This window comes from Parambassis ranga, chromosome 8 (genome assembly GCF_900634625.1).
Source record: "Parambassis ranga chromosome 8, fParRan2.1, whole genome shotgun sequence".
Taxonomy (NCBI): Eukaryota; Metazoa; Chordata; class Actinopteri; family Ambassidae; genus Parambassis; species Parambassis ranga.
The window spans coordinates 12,323,621-12,342,112 of NC_041029.1; the positions used below are offsets into that span (position 1 = coordinate 12,323,621).

Below are 18,492 nucleotides of genomic sequence, written 5' to 3' on the forward strand. Positions count from 1 at the left end.
CGCCTTACCTGCTCGTGTCAGCTGAGGCCTTAGTGTGACTCAACACACCAACCTATTGATTTGCGTGTGATGAGCCCGCTGTAGACATTTCTCTCATCTCTCTCTTTTGTTTCTGCTCTCTTTCCTCCACCCTCCCCTCTTCGGTTGTGTCTCTTGGTCTCTCTCTGTGTTTCTGAGGCGTTCCACTCTGTCAAGCCCTCCCTTTCCCCTGTTGTTTGTTCTCTTTTTCTTTGATGAGCCAGTCTCGGCCAGGAGAGCCAGCAGCTCCCCATTGATTGGACGGTCGATGGGTTGAGTGTTTTTGCTGGCTTCTATAGCGGGCATCCTGACTCTGTAAATTGAGCAAGGCCAAAAGCACCGCTTTCTTTAGATCAAGGGGACCGCTTTAATGTCAACACAGACTGTGCTTGGAGAGAGTAGAGCGGGATATCTCCGAAGTCAACTGGTCGCAGACAGACACACATTCACTTCCACCTCTTCATCTCCACCTCTATCTCCTTTCTTTCTTTGTTTACTTCCATAGCTGAAGATGCCTCTACCTCATTTTCTCTCTCCACCAGGTTCCTGGAGCTGCACCTGAGGGGAAGTGGGCAGGGGACGTGGCAATAAGATGGGTGGAGGTGGGGCCGAGAGTGTGTGGTTGGGGGTGGTTTGTGTTGTTTGGGGATTATTGATAAATCTGAAATGAAATGGAAATGGATTTAAACCCAGGTCAGGCCATTTCCCCTTCTCATTTTCCATTTAAGCCATCCTTTCTCTGAGTAGCCAACCATAACACAGACAGATAACTTGCTTTAAAAAGAAAGAGAGAGAGAGAGAGAGAGAGAAAGGACAGCGTTTTATTTAATCTCAATTTTCTCTTTTTTCCTGCACCTGTTTTTTCTTTCGTTCTCTTTACTTTCCCTCTCCCTGCTCCTTACTGTCTTTCTCTTTTATCTTTCTATCTCCTTCTTTCTCTTTTTTCCGATGCTTGAATAGAAGTGGATCAAAAAGGTAAAGACCACAATGAACATAACAACCACAGCTCGCCCCTTCCTCCCCCTTCCTCCTCCTTCCTCCTCCTCTTCCTCCTCCTACCTTGTCTACCTTCCTCAACCCATACTCCCTCCTAACCCAGCACCTTGTGTAGTGGTCATGTTTGCTGTTGAAATCCCTCCCTTTTTTTCTTCCTCTACCCTTTTCTTTCTATCTCTCTTTGTAACCAAAACTCTAAAATTCTTCTAGATTTCCTCCTTGGTTCTGATGACATCAGCCTAACCTGCACGCACGCACACAAACACGCACACACACACACAAAAATCATGGAAAGTCAGTCCAGAATCTATGAGAGATAAACGAGGAAATTAACTTCATTCCTTTCCTGTACCAAGTAGCACATCTCAGCGTAAATGTGCAGACCGCATACATTCATGTCGTTTTCTGGATGGCAAAGCTCTCCTCTTTTTTTCCATCCATTTCAGGAGCCATTTTCATCCTCACAGCGTTGCCTCACATACTTGACAATAAGACATTTCTCATTTCTCCAAAAGTGTTCAACTCATTCCGCTCTTGCAATTTATCTGTCTCTACAGATCTAAAAAAAAAATAAAATAAAAAAAGTTCTCCTCTCTCTCTTTACATTCTTCTTCTTTTCTCCATGCTGTATCTCCCCCCCTCTTTTTTAGTTTCTCAGGACAGAGTAACTAAAGTTTGTCAGATTGTTGCAGTATCCCATTTCCAGGTTCTTCAGTTTCCTTCTTTCATTCTGTTCGTTTTTATAACCATTTCCCATCAACCTGTCCCCTTTTCTGTTGTGTTTCCCCATCCTCTCCTTGTCTCTGTTCTGATTGGTTTATCTCTCAGATCACATCTGGCCATCACAAGCAGCCGCGGGCTCTTTTGAGCATCTCTTACACTCCTCTTACTCCTGTTCTTCTTTTCTTCTCTGCTTCTTTGTACAGTTTGTCACCACCTCTCTCTTTACTGCACATGCCTCCCCCCATACCTGTCCACATCACTCCATTCCTTGGTGTTTTTACGGAGAGGGGAAGGAGATGGGGGAGGGAGGGAGTGTCCCCTTCGCCTGCAGGGAGCGCTTCAGCTCAAATGCTTTCTTTGATGCAGCCAACCTCGCCACAAGCACTCCTAAACAACCCCCAATCAGCATGGACAAGCACCTCAATCACAAGCTTCTTAAAGTGCAAAGGCAGACCTGACCCGTATCCAAGGTCAGGACGAGAGCAGCAGCATCACTTTCAGCTTTCCAATGAGCCCCTCCCCCTCTCAGGGCCCCACCCTCATCTCTCTCTGAACCCCCCGCCCCCCCTCTGCTTACATCTGTCTTGGTCTCAGCCATTTCCCTGCCTGGCACCATGGCTGGATCCATATGTTGGAGGAATTAACTCCTATAGAGGTTGACATTAACTGGTTTATGGACCTTTTTCTGTCGTTGTGTCCATGGCTTTTCATTAACATGGATCATTGTCTCACATTTTTCTCCCACGGCAAGCAGCCATTTTAGCTCCCTCTCCCTGCTTGCAGTGGAATAGAAAGAGTCAAAGCCCTCCTCCACATCCTCCTCCTCCTCCTCCTCCCTCTCCCTTCTCCTCCACCTGCTCCTGCTTCCACCTCACCTTACTAGTTATATTTATTTACTACTCTTCCTCCCACTAACACTAAAATGAAAACCCCTCTCCTCTGTGTGCACTCCTGCCCATGTCCACCTTAATCCATTCCTCCACTGCTGCTAATCACACTTCTCTGTTTATGGCTGAATTGATATTCCAGTATTGTGTCAAATTAATCTTCACCGATTGATCAGCTGATTGACAGATTGGGTTCGGGATGATGTGCAACGCGTGGTGATGATGTCACTGTTCAATGAATGTCCAACACTCTACCTATTGTCAGGCTATTTTAAGACTCTGTCAGCCGCCTCTCCCATCCTTTCATTCCCTTTTTCCCTTTTCTCACCTTTTTCTGATGACAGTCTAGCGGGTACACCACCCACATCGTTGCAGTATTTCCTTTATTACTGGTGACAGGACCAAACAAGTGTTTTTCTTACCTCCAGTTTATTTGCTTTTAAAGGAAAAGAAGCAGTGTTAGACTACTGTACACAATCCCAGTGTTGCCATGGCAGGTGGGGCGCACACAAGGACAGAGCCATCACTCACACCAACTGCTCTCTACATGTGATTTGGAAAAGTGAGAGGGAATAAGTGAGAAAGCACAAGTGCATTGTGTGACAGGAAAATACAAAGAATGGCCATGAATGGAGAAAGAGAGGAAAAGTGGTTGCTATAGAGACGATGAGTCAGGCAGCATCCCCTCATTAGGAATGACCCACCACACACTAGCACAGTCATGTGACTGAGGCAGCGCAGACACCCTTTTTTTCCATGGCAGGGAGGAGTGTGTGAGGGTTGACTGTGCATGTAGAAGTCAATGCATTGTTAGAGCCAAAGAACAGAGAGGTGAGTGAGTAAAGCAGGTGGTCATGAATATAAAACACAGCCAGTGTCAGGGACATTATGGAGAGACAGTATCTCTGGGAGACCTGATTCAGAGCAGGAGGGAGGAGGGGGGGTGCATTTAGGGTAGTGGCAGGCTGATGTTACAGCCATGCAGGCTTGTTGTTACCTCTCGAGCCTCTTGGTCTGGCAGTGCAGGGTATGTCCCTCTGTCTGCAGCCTGTAGCCTCTCCAACAGTGTCCCGGTCAACTTTCCTGTCATTCAGTGTCAGCTTCACACCAAGGCAGATAAGACTAAGCTTTCAGTGCACACTATCTCTTGCTGTTGCCCGCTTTTGGTCTCAGTGAAGGGTATTCTCTGGGGTGAATGTTGATAAAGGTGCCAGTTTGACACCTGCCTCTTCCACTGCCTGGACAGTACGTGCATTGTCTGAGACTGTGTGTGTCCTAAGTGAGTCTGTGTATGGCTGTTTTGTGTTTTTACTCCTCATAATCTCCATAAAAGGAAGCGGAAACACATTGGAAACCCCTCCCTCCTCCTTCCTTATTTCTCTCCTCCTCTCTCTGTCACTATTTGTCACTCCTCAGCAAATTAACTCACTCCTAATTCTCATTTCACAGGAAATAACCTATTTACTCTCTCTTACTCCACTCTCCTCTTTCTCTCTCTCTCTCCTTGTTTGCACACACAGAACACGCTCACATCCTTTTTCACACTTTCCTCTCTCTTTCTGCTTCTTTGTCTCTCTGAACTGCACACATGCATACCCACACACACATACACAAACACCCACATATTCACTAAGACACACCTACATACACTAATAGGCTAATGAATGCACCGGCATACCATCAGGAGACACACTCATGCACACACACACACTAACCCTTAAAGCCCATTAACCATCCAGCATGGATGCGGGGTACTGTGCCATGCTCCATTCTGCCCCCTGCTGCCTGTTCGCTGCACCTGCCAGTAACAGGTGGGGGATTCAATTAGAGCAGCATGCTCTCAGCAGTCAGTCCTGTGAGCACGCCATGACTGTGGACTGTACTGGGCAAAGGCTTGGGCCAGCAGAGCCCTCAGATCCCTGTAGGTAATACAAAAAACAAAAACAAAAAAAGGGGGGGGGGGCATTTTAGAAACAGCTGCCAACCATTGGCAGGGGGTGTTTAGATCATCAAAGTTGAACATTAACCATCATTTTGACGCTGTCACATCAAACATGAAGCAGATGACAACAAAAAGAAAGAGTCTAAAATTAGCCGAAAGCTGTCAGCATTCACTTTTAATTGCGTTATCAGTCGATCACAAATGGGTGCTACACACCAGTGGGAGACATTTGCTGTCATTTCCTGGAAAGTTGTGAAGCTTTCATCTTTATTTATTCCAGCCTCATATTGACAAGTAACAGCTGACCTGTGCCTGTGAAAGGGATTATAGAGATAAATAGTCAATTATTATAGTGGTATTTCCCAGTTTGTGTAGCGGTAATTGGCATGCTAGAGTATGATAGCTACAGGCTGGGCTTTAATCCCTGATAAGGTAAGTTTCATTAGCCATCTGCCTAGTTTGTAGGGTAAAGAAGTGCTCTGTCTGTGCTGCCTAGTGATTTCACTGGGATCATCATGACTCCAAGATTTCCATCCGCACCCAAACAGGAATTAATCTATCTATCTCACATAATCCCAGATGGCTCCACTACAGATAACCTGCTCAAGCCAGACTAGAATAATGCTTAATCTCAAGCCGTATGGCTAATGCTTAATTCCTAATGCCTAATACCTCATTCATACTGTGGTCATAATAGCCTCTTGTACTACAGACTGTACAGCTAAGGTTTGGCTGCTCTGGCTTCCCAATCACCCTTCACAGTGAGGAGAGAGAGAGAGAGCAAGAGAGAGAGGGAGAGGCAGAAAGAGCTGGTAAACAGGAAGGCAGGCGGTAAGGCTGGGGAACGCAGGTTAGAGTTAATGAAGCCCCCTAGGCAGGGTTTGCAGGGTGTGAAGCGTGGCCGATGTTGCTGTTTGGCCTGTAAGTGTGTGACTGTGCATGTGTGTTGCAGCCTGGAGGCTGTTGATGAGCCCCTTTGACACCGGGCCCACCCAGCGACCAGTTCATTAGAATAAACCGGCACACACAGATCGCACCAAGGGGAGAGAAAAGAGGAGAACATGGAGGAGGAATTCAGGGGATGACAGACTGCACCGCAGTGTTATTGGGCTGATGAGCCTAAAAGAGTACAGACTGCTGCCAATTTAGAACATGGCTGGAAGGTTAGGTGCAATAATGAACAGAAGTGTTTTTGGGAGGACACTGTGGTGGGCACAATTTAATGGGAGTAAATTGTACTGCTGTGACAGTTTTGGAGCCATTGCTGTTCGTCTCTGTCTCTCACCTGTACTGTATATTGTGGCCAGTCACGACAAGGTTTGACAATCATTATCCTAACGAGCCTTAGGTTGTATGTCACCATCTTGGTAGTTACTTATAACAAAGGTGTAAAACATAAGCTTGCAATCTGAGTGGGCATCCACCTGTCACTCAAAGGGGCCATGCCCTTATTTATAAAAGGGATATCAGGCTGTTTATGTCTTTTGTACATTGGATAATGTATGTCTATAGGGAGTGGCTCACTTTTGGATATTCTGCATTGTAGGCTAATACATTCTGTTTCCCACTGGATGTTTGCATGCATGTTAATATGTATTTCTCTAGTAGGTCATTCATTCTGTGACAGCAAAAGAATAAGCATTGCATGTCTGTTTTCCCTCGTCCTTTATTCTACCTTGAGGCAGAGCATTCCTGGCTTTGTTTATGGGTCACCTACATGCAGAGCCTTGCTGTTTGTTTCTCTATTCACGGTACTATTGTACATTTGAGGTAGTGTCCTACTTGCTACCCATTACAGCCTTTGTTTGACATGTTTTGGAGAATGGTGTTAGATTTAACTGTTGCTCTAAATATTATTTTGCATATTTCATTCACCCACATTAATATTTGCACAGCAAACACCTCAGGCATCAGTGCTTTTGAGCAAATATTTTGGTTCGACAATAGAGCATGACAAGACTCCTTCTTGTGAAGAGTCTGTACTCAGTGTTTGTTTATGCCTGAGCTTGATTAGATTCTTGTTTGGCTGCCAGTGTCTATCCCTGCTGGACCCCTCAGACAGAACTGGCTAATTCCGGAGTGGCCTGCAGCACCACAGATCACCAGCCGCAGCAGCAAAAAGAGAAAGCTGGATTTCCTGAAGTAACTCCTCCATCTATCTGTTGCTATTCTCCTCCTGCGCCAGACCCCATGCAATATTCAAGACAGTTTGAGCCTAGACTGATCCATCACTCTAACAGTCACGGTGTGACAGTGTGTGTATGTATGCATGTGTGTGTGATCTCCTTGTGTGTGCATCCGTTGTGTGTGACCAAATGTCCCTGCAGTGTCCAATTAGTTCAGAGATTCATTCAATCATGAGGTGACCAGCAGGTGGACGCTTCTGTCGCAACCCTGAGCCAAAGAGTCACATAAATAAACTGGCAGAGGAAAAGGTGGGGACTCCTCAGCTGTTTTTTTCTGTAGTCCCTCCAACTCTCTCTCTCTCTCTCTCTCTCTCTGTGATGTCAGAGTAGGCGAGGGTGCCAGCAGCTTTCCTCATAGATCACCTGACACGCCCGTTGGTCCCAGAGCGCTCTCTTTGTCAGGCAGGGACACACGGCGTCAGCTAGCCAATTTACACCAGTCCCCAGTGGATGACCTCCACCTGCCTAAAGTAGACATCCTCCATGTGTGTATGTGTGTGTGTGTATGTGTAAGGCCTCCCATTTGTTGTTGTGTGTGCATCCATGTCTGTTCGAAATATGTCTGGAGTTGTGTGTATGTTTGAGGCGGCAAATGCAGAAGAAGGGGCGGCCCAGCCAACCTCATATCTTTACCCCAGGATGCTTTTTTTTCTCCTTTGAGGCATTACTCTTGACTGAGAGCCAAAGTACTAATAAAACAAGTTCCACAATTACTGTTTTACCACCCAGTGGCACAGCAAAGAAGCCGAGGCCTTTGAAATTGCACAATCAAATAAAAACTAGGCCAAGATAAATTAGATTAGAGACTACATCTGAGCCACGGCAGCAGCCAGAAATCTCCCATTTATCATATTCAAACGTTTTCCGACCACAATGCTGAAGTTCTACAAATGAGCTTTTATATGTTCCTTCATTTTAACTCTGATAATGTTCCTCACCTTACTCCCATCCCCCCCCTCCACCTATTTTTTCACTCTTTTTAAATTCAGCTTCTACTCACATCTTTCTTCCATGTCTCTTCCTCCTCTTCTAAATTCTATGATCTTTGACCTTTTCCCATTTCCTCTCACCCTCTACTGCCATCTACATGATAGCTTTCATTTTTGCAATGCTTCTTTTTCATTTTGTGCCCACTTTTCCCCCCTCCCTCCTGTGCTCCAGTATTTGTGTGCCCGGGAACGCTCCTACGGGTACAGGTGCCCAGCTCTCAGCAGGAGGCGGAGCACCAAGCGGGGGCTTGGTGTAAGGACCCGCTGCAGTCCGGGGACCGTCTCTATGTCATGCCCTGGACCCCCTATCGCACCGACATGCTGTACGAGTATGCCTCCTGGGAAGACTTCAAACAGAACCGAGCCACCACCACCTACAAGTGAGTGCGCCTCCCACTGTCTGGGATGATCAAATGGCTTCTGCTGCTGTATTGATTTATTGGCTTTTGATGTGGATATGGATGGTGTTCGCAGAATGGTCCCACTGCGGTGACTGCGTGCTCTCCATGAGGCCATCTTCTAGGACTGTGCCATGCAGAGTACATAAATTGATTTGCTCATGCAGATGTCTTCATCACTCATTGTGTTCTCTTCCAATAGGCTGCCCAACAGAGTGGATGGCACAGGCTTCGTTGTGTACGACGGTGCGGTATTTTACAACAAAGAGCGCACGAGAAACATAGTTAAATATGACCTACGCACGCGCATCAAGAGCGGCGAAGCCATCGTAACCAACGCCAACTATCACGACACTTCACCCTACCGCTGGGGAGGGAAGTCGGACATCGACCTGGCCGTGGATGAGAACGGCCTCTGGGTGATTTACGCCACCGAAGCCAACAATGGACGGCTGGTGGTCAGCCAGGTGGGAGAGCAGCAGTGTGCAGAAGGGGATGAGATTATAAATAGAGGAGTGGATTATATCAAAATCTCATCTGACTAGTCAGGCAAAAGGTCATATGTCACAAATGAATAACCTACTATTCAGATTACACTGACAGATGAGATCAAATAAAGGTCGCATGAACAAAAGTTAGGTCTGAATTTAAATCCCATCATGTCAAAGATAATCTTTTCTTGTAAGTTTTTATTTGCTTTGTTCTAGCTGTAGAACCTGGTAATCTGTAATCTGCTCACTCAGCAGTTTCAAAATATGATCCATCTCTGTAAACATTTATATTTTCATAATGCTATTTAATGTCATTGTTTAACAAACAAAACTGCAATCAATGAACGTATTGTTCACTGAGATGGGTCCCATTTATTATCACTATCTTGACCTTAGCAGGAAATTGTTTGTCAAATTGTATAAGTTGAACTATCCATCTAGACTATCAAACCCTGCAGGAGCTATTAGAGTGTGGAAAAATGGAGCGAAAAAGTAATAAAGGATAAACTGATCACTTTCATCAAGAAATTGTTTGGTTTCTGTGGAGTTTTTATTATACTTCCACACAGAGGTCTTTATTAAGCCTCCACTTTCATTGCATAATTTAGGTCTGAAGCCAAAAACAAAAACAGAACTCTCTCCTCGAGTTTTCTAGACTCATTCTTCATTCCTGGTTCTGCATTCCCTCCTTGCAGGTGAACCCATACACCCTGCGCTTTGAAGGCACCTGGGACACCAGCTTTGACAAGAGGATGGCATCCAACGCCTTCATGGCGTGCGGTGTGCTTTACGCAGTGCGCTCTGTCTACCAGGATGACGACAGTGAGGCAGGCGGCGACTTGGTGATGTACGCCTACAACACCAACCGTGCTCGTGAGGAGCCTGTCAACATCGCTTTTCCTAACCCTTATCAGTACATCTCCTCCGTGGACTACAACCCACGAGATAACCAGCTTTATGTTTGGAACAACTACAATGTGCTGCGCTACCCACTGGAGTTTGGACCACCGGACCCCACCACAGGTAAGGAGTGAGGTCACAGAGAGCACAACAGCTGGTGATGTGTGCATCATTTTTATTATTTTGTGTTTTAACTGTTGCAACAAAATGTGTGTATTTTATATTCATTCATGTCTAGAGACAGGTATTGCTGCATCATAGTCTGCCTATACTCCTAGTTAATCCAAATACAGGTAAAGGAGGTGGTACACAAGCTGAGCTGTGGTGGGTGGGTACCTATTTAAAGATGCCACACCCACAATTATATGAAATTTTAATACAATTAAAATGTTATATAATAATTCACCCCTGTAAAGCTGTCATGAAAAAGGGACTACATAAATTAATGAAGGTGAACCGTGTGTTTGCCCAGTGTTTGTTTGACACTTGCAGTAATTGCAATAATTGCAGTAATACCCACCATGTAAATAATGACTGTGCTGTAATACAGTACATGAGGACGCCTCTTGTTTGATCAGGCAGCTGCACGCAGAATGTGTTTATCTGACATTTGGACACCTCAGATATCAAATCATTACGCTGCCATCAGCAGCCATAGTTACAGCAAAGAACAGCCTCTCAGGTATGACTGCTGCAGCACTTCATATCAACTTCACTGTGTCATGGATAATGAAAAAGTCGTGAAATGATAAGGGGTGGGGAGGGAGGATGAAATGAGAACGGCACACCGCATTTTGGCAGTCCATCAGTTTGAGAGGGCGGTTTGGATGTACTGTATATCTGAGCTGCACAAAGGCCTGTATGAAGCTGGGATTAGGCCCAGAGAGAGGCGAGGCAGAGACAGACTAGCGCGCTGACTCTGCGTTTGATCAGTTAGGATTTTGTAGTTGTGATGTGTTGCTTTTATCTTCGCATTAGGTTTGGTTGTTAGTGATGGTGACTTCTCTGATGCATTTGATAAATTATTTACTTCTTCTCCCTGACTTGTGATGATGCTTTCTGTTTATCCTCTCCGCAGAGAGCAGGCTTTGCGGGGCTCAAAGAAGTATTTGTCACCCCAATTATTGTCAGACTAACTTTTGAACTCTGCTTCTGAGAGACATCTTAAATGTGTCCTTCATTCTCTTGATCTGTTTTTGGCTTTTGCTGCTCCTTACATCCTCTTCAAATCTCTGCTTCTCATCTCTCTCTGAATTACTTCAGGCCCTCTGACCACCACCCAAGCGACCAGTACTGTTGCAGCACGGCCGTTCACCTCCAGCGCCAGCCCCTCTACCGCCCGGCCCCTGGCTCCAACCTCACGTCCAATTGGCTCCATCAACAAACATCCTGATCTCCGACCAATCACAGCCACCGTGCCCGTCACCCGCCGGCCACCCCGTCCTCCTCAGGGCCCGGAGCTGCAGTTCTGTGAAGCCAAGCTGGTCCGGGGAGTCCAGTGGCCATCGACACTGCGAGGAGAAACAGTGGACCGTCCGTGTCCCAAAGGATCCCTCGGTGAGAACATCTGCACGTGTCAATTATGTGTTCACTCACGCTGCATGTCTTCCATGCTCTGTGATCAGCATGTTTGTGCTCACACTTGTTTTTTTCCACTGTTGTCTCCTTCTCCGTCCCACCAGTGGGCGCAGTCCCCAAGGACTGGCAGATGAAAGCTCGTCCTCCACAAATGAAAGGCTCATCTCCCTCAGAAACAGAGCTGATTGAAAGTGGCGAATAATGAAATGAAAGCCAGACAACACAGGCTTCACCTCCCTTCATGCTGGCTCCTATACTCCTAAACATCCAGCCATCAAAAAACAAAAACTCTCTCTAGTCGCAGAAAAAAGCCATCTTCCTCCATCTTCCTCTCCAGCGCTGTTTTCTTTATGTTCTTCCTGCGTTAAATTAGCAGCTGGCTTAATTGCCTCGTCTTGGCAGAGCCTCTCAAACCTAATCTTTGGTCGATGAAGGAGAGTATAGAGAAAAAGGAGGATGAAATGCAGCATCACATCTGCTCTGATCCTTCCATGACTGTGAAGCCTTCCTGCATTGTCTCTGGTTCTCTGTCTGTGCTGCTCTTTTCTCTGCCTTGTCATTGCGACTTGATGTTAGTTATTTGTGTAAGGAGCAGCGGATAGGTGCGTCGCCGGTTTTATCCCTGCATGGTGTCCTTTCTCTGAACCCTCATAATGGGAACAGAAAAGCCTAGCAGGAAGGCGCTCCCCTTCAGGTGTTTTTATTTGACAGTGAGGGATCATAGCTGATGTCTTTGGTGTGTGACTGTGTGTACAGTGTAAGCGTTATGTGCTCAGCGAGCATATGTTCTTTTTTTCACCTACCTAACACTCTATTATTTAGCCCATTTTCTTTCCTCTTCCTTCCCACTCATCTTCAAATACTTTGAGTATTGCATTTTTAAAATTCATTTCTCCTCCTCTCCTCTACTCTCTTCTTTAATTGTAGATAATGCCCATTAACTCTCCATCACTCCTCTCCTGTTTCTTCTTCCTCCTGCTCGTCTCCAGGCATTGCGTCGTTCCAGTGCTTGGCGGACCAGGTCATGTGGAACCCACGGGGTCCTGACCTAAGTAACTGCACCTCCCCGTGGGTCAACCAGGTGGCCCAGAAGGTGAGACCTGGAGCCATACCCCCTGACCACTGTCTTGCCCCCAGCCGGCCTCTCCTGTCCACCTCCACACACACATTAGCATATCTCTGAGGTCTTTCGGCTCTTAGTTAATGATTTTAAATTTTCACTAATATACTTTAATTACAGCAATGAGTTTTTTTTTAATCGAGCTAAAGGTCTTAAAGCCCACAAATAATTTCATTTGGTTTCACCTTGGTCAGTCTGATCATTTAGTAGGAGACGTCCTTGATTATTTATACGCTCAAACCAGTGTCTAACTTTCTGTTTTTTAAAGTGTGTGCATGTTTTTCAAGGATTAATGGCAACTCTCTTGAAGGATCCATTATAGCTTCAAATCAATTGTAATTGCAAAGACAGGTTGCCAAGGGTTTCATTTGAAAGTGAAACAGAGCATTTTTGTGCACAGATGGATTAAATTAAAGAGGGAATGTGATTTAGGGAGGTGCATTTAATAGAACACCCATGGCGCTGCCGTGTTACTCAGGGATAACATGTCAGAATGGCAGCTGAATGTATGGCTACACGCTGTTAAAGCATCCCAGGACTGTACATTAGCAGTTGAGGCTATTAGTAGTCAATGTATTATATAATAACAGCAGCACTGTCCTACAGTGTTTACAGTTTTCTTTGCGGGATAGGATCAAACCTTACTGTGTTGCTGGTGGTTTTAGTTTAATAAAATTTTTATAGGCTCCAGTAAATATATATTTTTCTGAAAAATGACCCCACAGTCGTGTAATTCTAACATTGTTCAATCAATCAAACCTTATTGGTATAGCACGGTTTGGCCTGGTTAATGCAGTTCAGACTATGTGAATGACTAATAAGCTGCTGATGTGGAAAATAATAAGGTGATTTTAAAATTAGGTGAAATAATACATAATGCAAAATAAAAAAAAGATAACAGGCTTAAACAGAAGTTTTATGAAAGAATAATACTAATAATTAGAAGAAAATAAAAAAACTGAAAGGTTAGAAGAAGAAGAAACAGAAAATGCATAAATGGAAACTTTTTGACACATTGTACAATCTATAATCTTATACTGTGTTTGTTCACATGCAGATAAAGAGCGGCGAGAATGCCGCTAACATTGCTGGTGAGCTGGTGAACCACACGCGGGGTCGGATCCAGGCTGGAGATGTCAGCTCTTCCGTACGGTTGATTGAGCAGCTGCTTGACATCCTGGATGCCCAGCTTCAGGCCCTGAGGCCCGCAAATAAGGAGTCACCAGGACGCAACTTCAACAAGGTAGTGTAGACACACATACACACACAATGTGCTGTAAAATCCAAGCATCAAAAAAGAGAACTGAGGTTAATGTCAATTTAACCCCCTAGTGCACATGCAAGGTGCGGAGAGTTTTTAATTTACAGTTTAGTGGTTTTACTTCATGCTTTGTTTTCTTCCAGTTCCAGAGGAGGGAGCGGACCTGTCGGGCGTACATCCAGGTAGCTTTTCCCTTTTATCTGCCTACTTTACATGCCCGTGGTGTAGGACTGCTCTGTGACTTAGAATAACTGAGGGAAGATAAATCCTTGAGCGGACTAGCTTGGTGGATGAGATTCCTTTAGCTCAGTGCTCTGTATTATGATTGATACCGCCTTTGGAATCATCACTTACAGAATTTCTAGTTTGTGCTGAAGATCAGTGTGAGGAGGACTTGGAATAAGTCCGCTGATGTAGTATTTCCCAAACAGTCAATGCTGGTGTACATATATTTGAATATGTGTTCAGCTAATGAAGAAGTCATCTGCACTGTGATGTAGTTTAAACTTACAACCCTGGCCTTGGCCACATTGTGTTGCCAAATAATGTACAATATATTTCACTCTGATAAAATGTAATTTGACTATAGCGTGAAATGCGACAATCTGTTACTACAGCCTTCTGTGCTTTTTTCAATATTTGTGCAATATCTGTGCTTCAGAAAGCAGTAATCTAATATCATGAAAATGCCTTGTGTATGCTCCTTTGTAATGATGAAATGCGGCACTCTGCAGAACACAGTCTTTCATGTGTCCTGACCTGTCTGCAGCGCACTGTAATATGACCCCAACATCTTCTCATCTCACTTTGTGCAAGATGAATGTAAAGGCTGCTGTGTCGTATGTAACTGTACCGTTATTATTATTATTTTTATTATTTCTTTTTTCCTCACTCGCTGCTGCACTGATCTAAGGATAATACACGCTCTGTATGTTTTTTTTCCCTCGATATTGCAGCTAGGGTGCATTTTGATGCTAAATTCATTTTCTTAACAGCAACGGCCTTTATTCCACACAGCAGTCAATCCTTCATTTTGAGAGGCCTGAGCAAGAGAATTACATGATTCATCAAGCAGGCTACTCCAATAAATTGGATAGCAGATACAACCATCAAAATTGCCATTAAATGAATTGTAAGTGTGAAATAGAATGGTAATATGTCTGACATAGGACAGTAATAAATGTAGTGCACAGGAGTGGTGAGTTCCTAGAAATTACAGTAGAATGCTTCTCTTTGAAGAGCTCACTTTGCAACGCAATACACAAAATGTGAGCTTGCCGTGAGGGTGATGAACAAATAAGGAAATAACCGGTAATTACTTAATAGCTAATTAGTAGCTAATAGCACTTCCTGAGAGCTGAATGATAGAAACAATGTTAATGAACCAGTGTATAATAATTAGTATTAGGATTTACCCAGGATTGGGTGCTAAATGACACAATACTGATAAGCAGTAGTCAGATTGTGCTATTATGAGCGTGTCATTCGCTTGTGTGCTATTCAATTCAGTTCAGTTCAATTCAATTTTATTTGTATAGCACCTTTTACAAGCAAAATTGTCTCTAGGTGATTTACAGAAACTAAGAGCCCGAACCCCCAAGCAGCAGTGGCAACTGTCTCAGTATTTAGTACAATACAATCAACATTACCTCACCATTACATTACTAGACATTATTGTGTCTACACATCCTGTAGAAGTGACAGAAAAAAAGTGTACCTAAATATTGCCTGGTATGTGTGTATTATTTTGTGCACCACATTGTTGACAATGAAAAAGCAAATGCAAAAGTGACCAGTTTGAAATGCATTCATTCATTTTATATCTGTCAAAGTGAGTCTGATGTGCTGCAGTGCCAACAATTTTTACTGTGTAGCAATGTTGTTTTTTCTAAAAGTAACTCTCGAAGCCAAAACTGTACTTTTTGTGTGAAACAGAGTGAAAAGGAAAAGCGCCAATCCACTGTGTTTACTTCAACACAAACCAAAAAAACAGAGCTGAGTAACACTAGAAACACAAAAACCAAAAAGGTCATTGAGGTGGTGCTCAGACCTAAAATCACAATCAAACATCTGAGAGGATGCTGCAGGTATGTCACCATGACAACCAACCATGATGGGGATTAAAGTCATTAACAGGTTTCTCTTGTCTCTGCTTAAACTCACTGGACTGACTACATTAAGTTTTCCTAATACATAACAAGAAACATGGGCTTACATGCAGGGTCATAGCAACAATTTCTTTACACATATATGTTTATGGTATAAGATTGCTAGCACTAATGCTGTGCCTCCTGCATGTGCCAGGCGGTGGTGCAGACTGTGGACAACTTGCTCCGTCCTGAGGCTCTGGAGTCGTGGCAGGACATGAACAGCACAGAGCAGGCTCACACTGCCACCATGCTTCTGGATGTCCTGGAAAAAGGAGCGTTCCTGCTGGCCAACAACATGTATGGGAATCGATTCTCTGACCGAGCACCCAGCATCGGTAGGAAATCATTTTTAATTCGAAGTTTTTAATTAGAGGTAGCCATATGGATTTGTTAAACTGTGCTTTTCGGTGCTTGTTTGACAAAAAAATTTCCCCATGCTGCCATCAGATCTGGAGGTACACGTTGTAAACACAGAGATGGACCTGCAAGATTTGTCCTTTCCACAGAATTACCCCAGTGACAGCGTCATCCAGCTCTCAGCATCCACCATCAAGCAGTACAGTCGAAACGGTTAGTGCCCGCCACTCCTCCCTCCCCCCCCCCCCACAACCAAAAAATAGCACTGTCCTGTGCAGCCCACTTTCTTTTGTTTCCATTTGCATTTTCATGCAAGCTTAAAACAATCTGCATACACTTGACTAAGTTATTGGTTCATAATAATAGGCTAATCAGATTAACAAAAGCGCTGAGACAATTTCTTTTCTTGATGGTTTCTTAACAGCAGTCTTAATAGAATAGCTGGGGAGGCGTGTAGATTACAATCGGCCCCAGTCTGACAGAGCAATCTCAGCACTCCCTCTCTTCTCTCTTCCCCATTCCCTTCCCTCGCTTCGTCTCTCCACCATCTTATCCCCCTCACCCATCTCTCTTACCCCCCCTCTGTCATCCTCCCGCTTCCTCCTCCCTGTCGCTCCCCTCCTCCTAGCGTGGACCCTTTTCTGTTTTCTGTCTCCGCTCGGCTCTGCAGTGGGAACGAGATTAGAATGATTGAAACAAACGCACATGAAATATTCATATGGAATAATAAGAGATCTGTGAATGCTTGAGGGATGAATGTTCCATTGCCCTCCACATTAAATCTCGCTCTCTTCCACCAGTCAAAATGAAACGGTCCTTACCATCATTCTAACCTTCACTAACTCTCTCTCTCTGTCTCCCTTTCACTCACCCTGTCACTCCCCACTCTCTGTCTCTGCCACTCTTGCACCCATTACCATATTATCCCCCCATTTCTGTACTTGGCCTTTCCCCCCTTCCTCCCCCCCTTTACCATTCTTTGTGTTTTTTTCCTTCTTATTCATGCAACATCTGCTTTGTTTTCACTCAATCTTCTCCTGTTTAATCTCTGCGTCTTCTCTGATGTGCAGGACAAGTGAAGGTGGTGTTCATCCTGTATAAAAATCTTGGGTCGTTCCTGTCCACTGAGAATGCCACAGTAAAGATGGAAATGGACGGACTGAGCCATGACAGAAAGCAACTGGCAGTCAACTCGCATGTGATTGCTGCCTCCATCAACAAAGAGTCCAGCAGGGTGTTCCTCACTCAGCCTGTGGTCTTCACACTCAAACACCTACAGGTAGCCTGTCCTTCATCCTGATGCACAAACACCCCCCTAGCCCTCTCCTCCATCCCTCTCTCCATTCTCTTTCTGTGCAGCAGGACAACTACTACACTCCGAACTGCTCCTTCTGGAACTATTCCGAGCGCTCTATGACAGGCCAGTGGTCATCCCAGGGCTGCAGGCTGCTGGAAACCAACAACACGCACACCACCTGCTCCTGCAGCCATCTCACTAACTTCGCCGTGCTCATGGCTCACCACGAGCCCGATGTAAGTAAACAAGGGGGTTGGCAGAGGCACGGGTGAAATGGAAAGATGGGTAATTTATTCAGACGTGTGAGCATTAGCGTTCGCTCACTCTTAGTCACACACCCTCTCACACATGCACATTAATGCTCCCTCTCAAGGCTGACAAGCTCTTTGTTTAGAATTTTCTCTATTCCTTATTTCACTCCGACATTCAGGGAGGCACTGGCGTACAGATTCATGTCCCGTACTTCAAGCTGACACTCACATGAATTTGAATGTCAGTTTTTTTGTGTTTTTAACATCCCGTCTCTTGTCTTTACACTTTAGCTCCTTGCATATATTTACAAATATTAAAGAAGCCAATTTGGCTCTGTCTCTCCTCTCCCCTGCTGTATCCCTCCCCCTATTGTTTCTACTGCTTATCTCTTATCCCGCTATTCTTCCTTCCAACACTTTGTCTTAAATTTCTCCCTTTCTATGTTTCTGCTGCTTTAACGTCCACCTCTAATCCCTTCGTTTACCTGTCTGTACCAGGGCCGGATGCACGAACTGATCCTTTTTGTGATCACTTGGGTGGGGATTGTCATCTCACTAGTGTGCCTAGCTATCTGCATCTCCACCTTCTGCTTCCTGAGAGGCCTGCAGACTGACCGCAACACCATCCACAAGAACCTCTGCATCAACCTCTTCATCGCCGAGCTGCTCTTCCTCATTGGCATAGACAAGACAGAATATCATGTGAGTCTGTAGACACACAAACAATTCAAGTTTATTGCTTAAAGTGCAGAAATTGAGTGTATTGCAGAGAACAATGAGCTCCAAATGACAAAAAATATAGAACAGGTGTTAACATGTGTTAATGTACAAAGTTTTTATACATCTTTGACAGTATCATGCAAAGTTACAGCATAACACAGGCAACTTTTCAAATTTTTTATTGAGTGACTGTGAAACTAAGATGGAGGCAGTGTTACTCTATAAACA

General features: G+C 44.7%; 1 protein-coding gene across 1 annotated transcript in view; it reads left to right on the top strand.

Annotated features, from left to right (window-relative positions):
- Nucleotides 1-18,492, top strand: part of adgrl1a (adhesion G protein-coupled receptor L1a) — a 49,993-nt gene that overhangs the window by 20,472 nt on the left and 11,029 nt on the right. The window contains exons 4-15 of the mRNA XM_028413082.1: nt 7,914-8,121; nt 8,342-8,606; nt 9,326-9,653; nt 10,794-11,087; nt 12,098-12,201; nt 13,286-13,471; nt 13,633-13,671; nt 15,794-15,974; nt 16,087-16,209; nt 17,067-17,275; nt 17,356-17,529; nt 18,043-18,246. Coding sequence (XP_028268883.1) covers nt 7,914-8,121; nt 8,342-8,606; nt 9,326-9,653; nt 10,794-11,087; nt 12,098-12,201; nt 13,286-13,471; nt 13,633-13,671; nt 15,794-15,974; nt 16,087-16,209; nt 17,067-17,275; nt 17,356-17,529; nt 18,043-18,246 — 2,315 coding nt within the window. The remainder of the gene's footprint in view (nt 1-7,913; nt 8,122-8,341; nt 8,607-9,325; nt 9,654-10,793; nt 11,088-12,097; nt 12,202-13,285; nt 13,472-13,632; nt 13,672-15,793; nt 15,975-16,086; nt 16,210-17,066; nt 17,276-17,355; nt 17,530-18,042; nt 18,247-18,492) is intronic.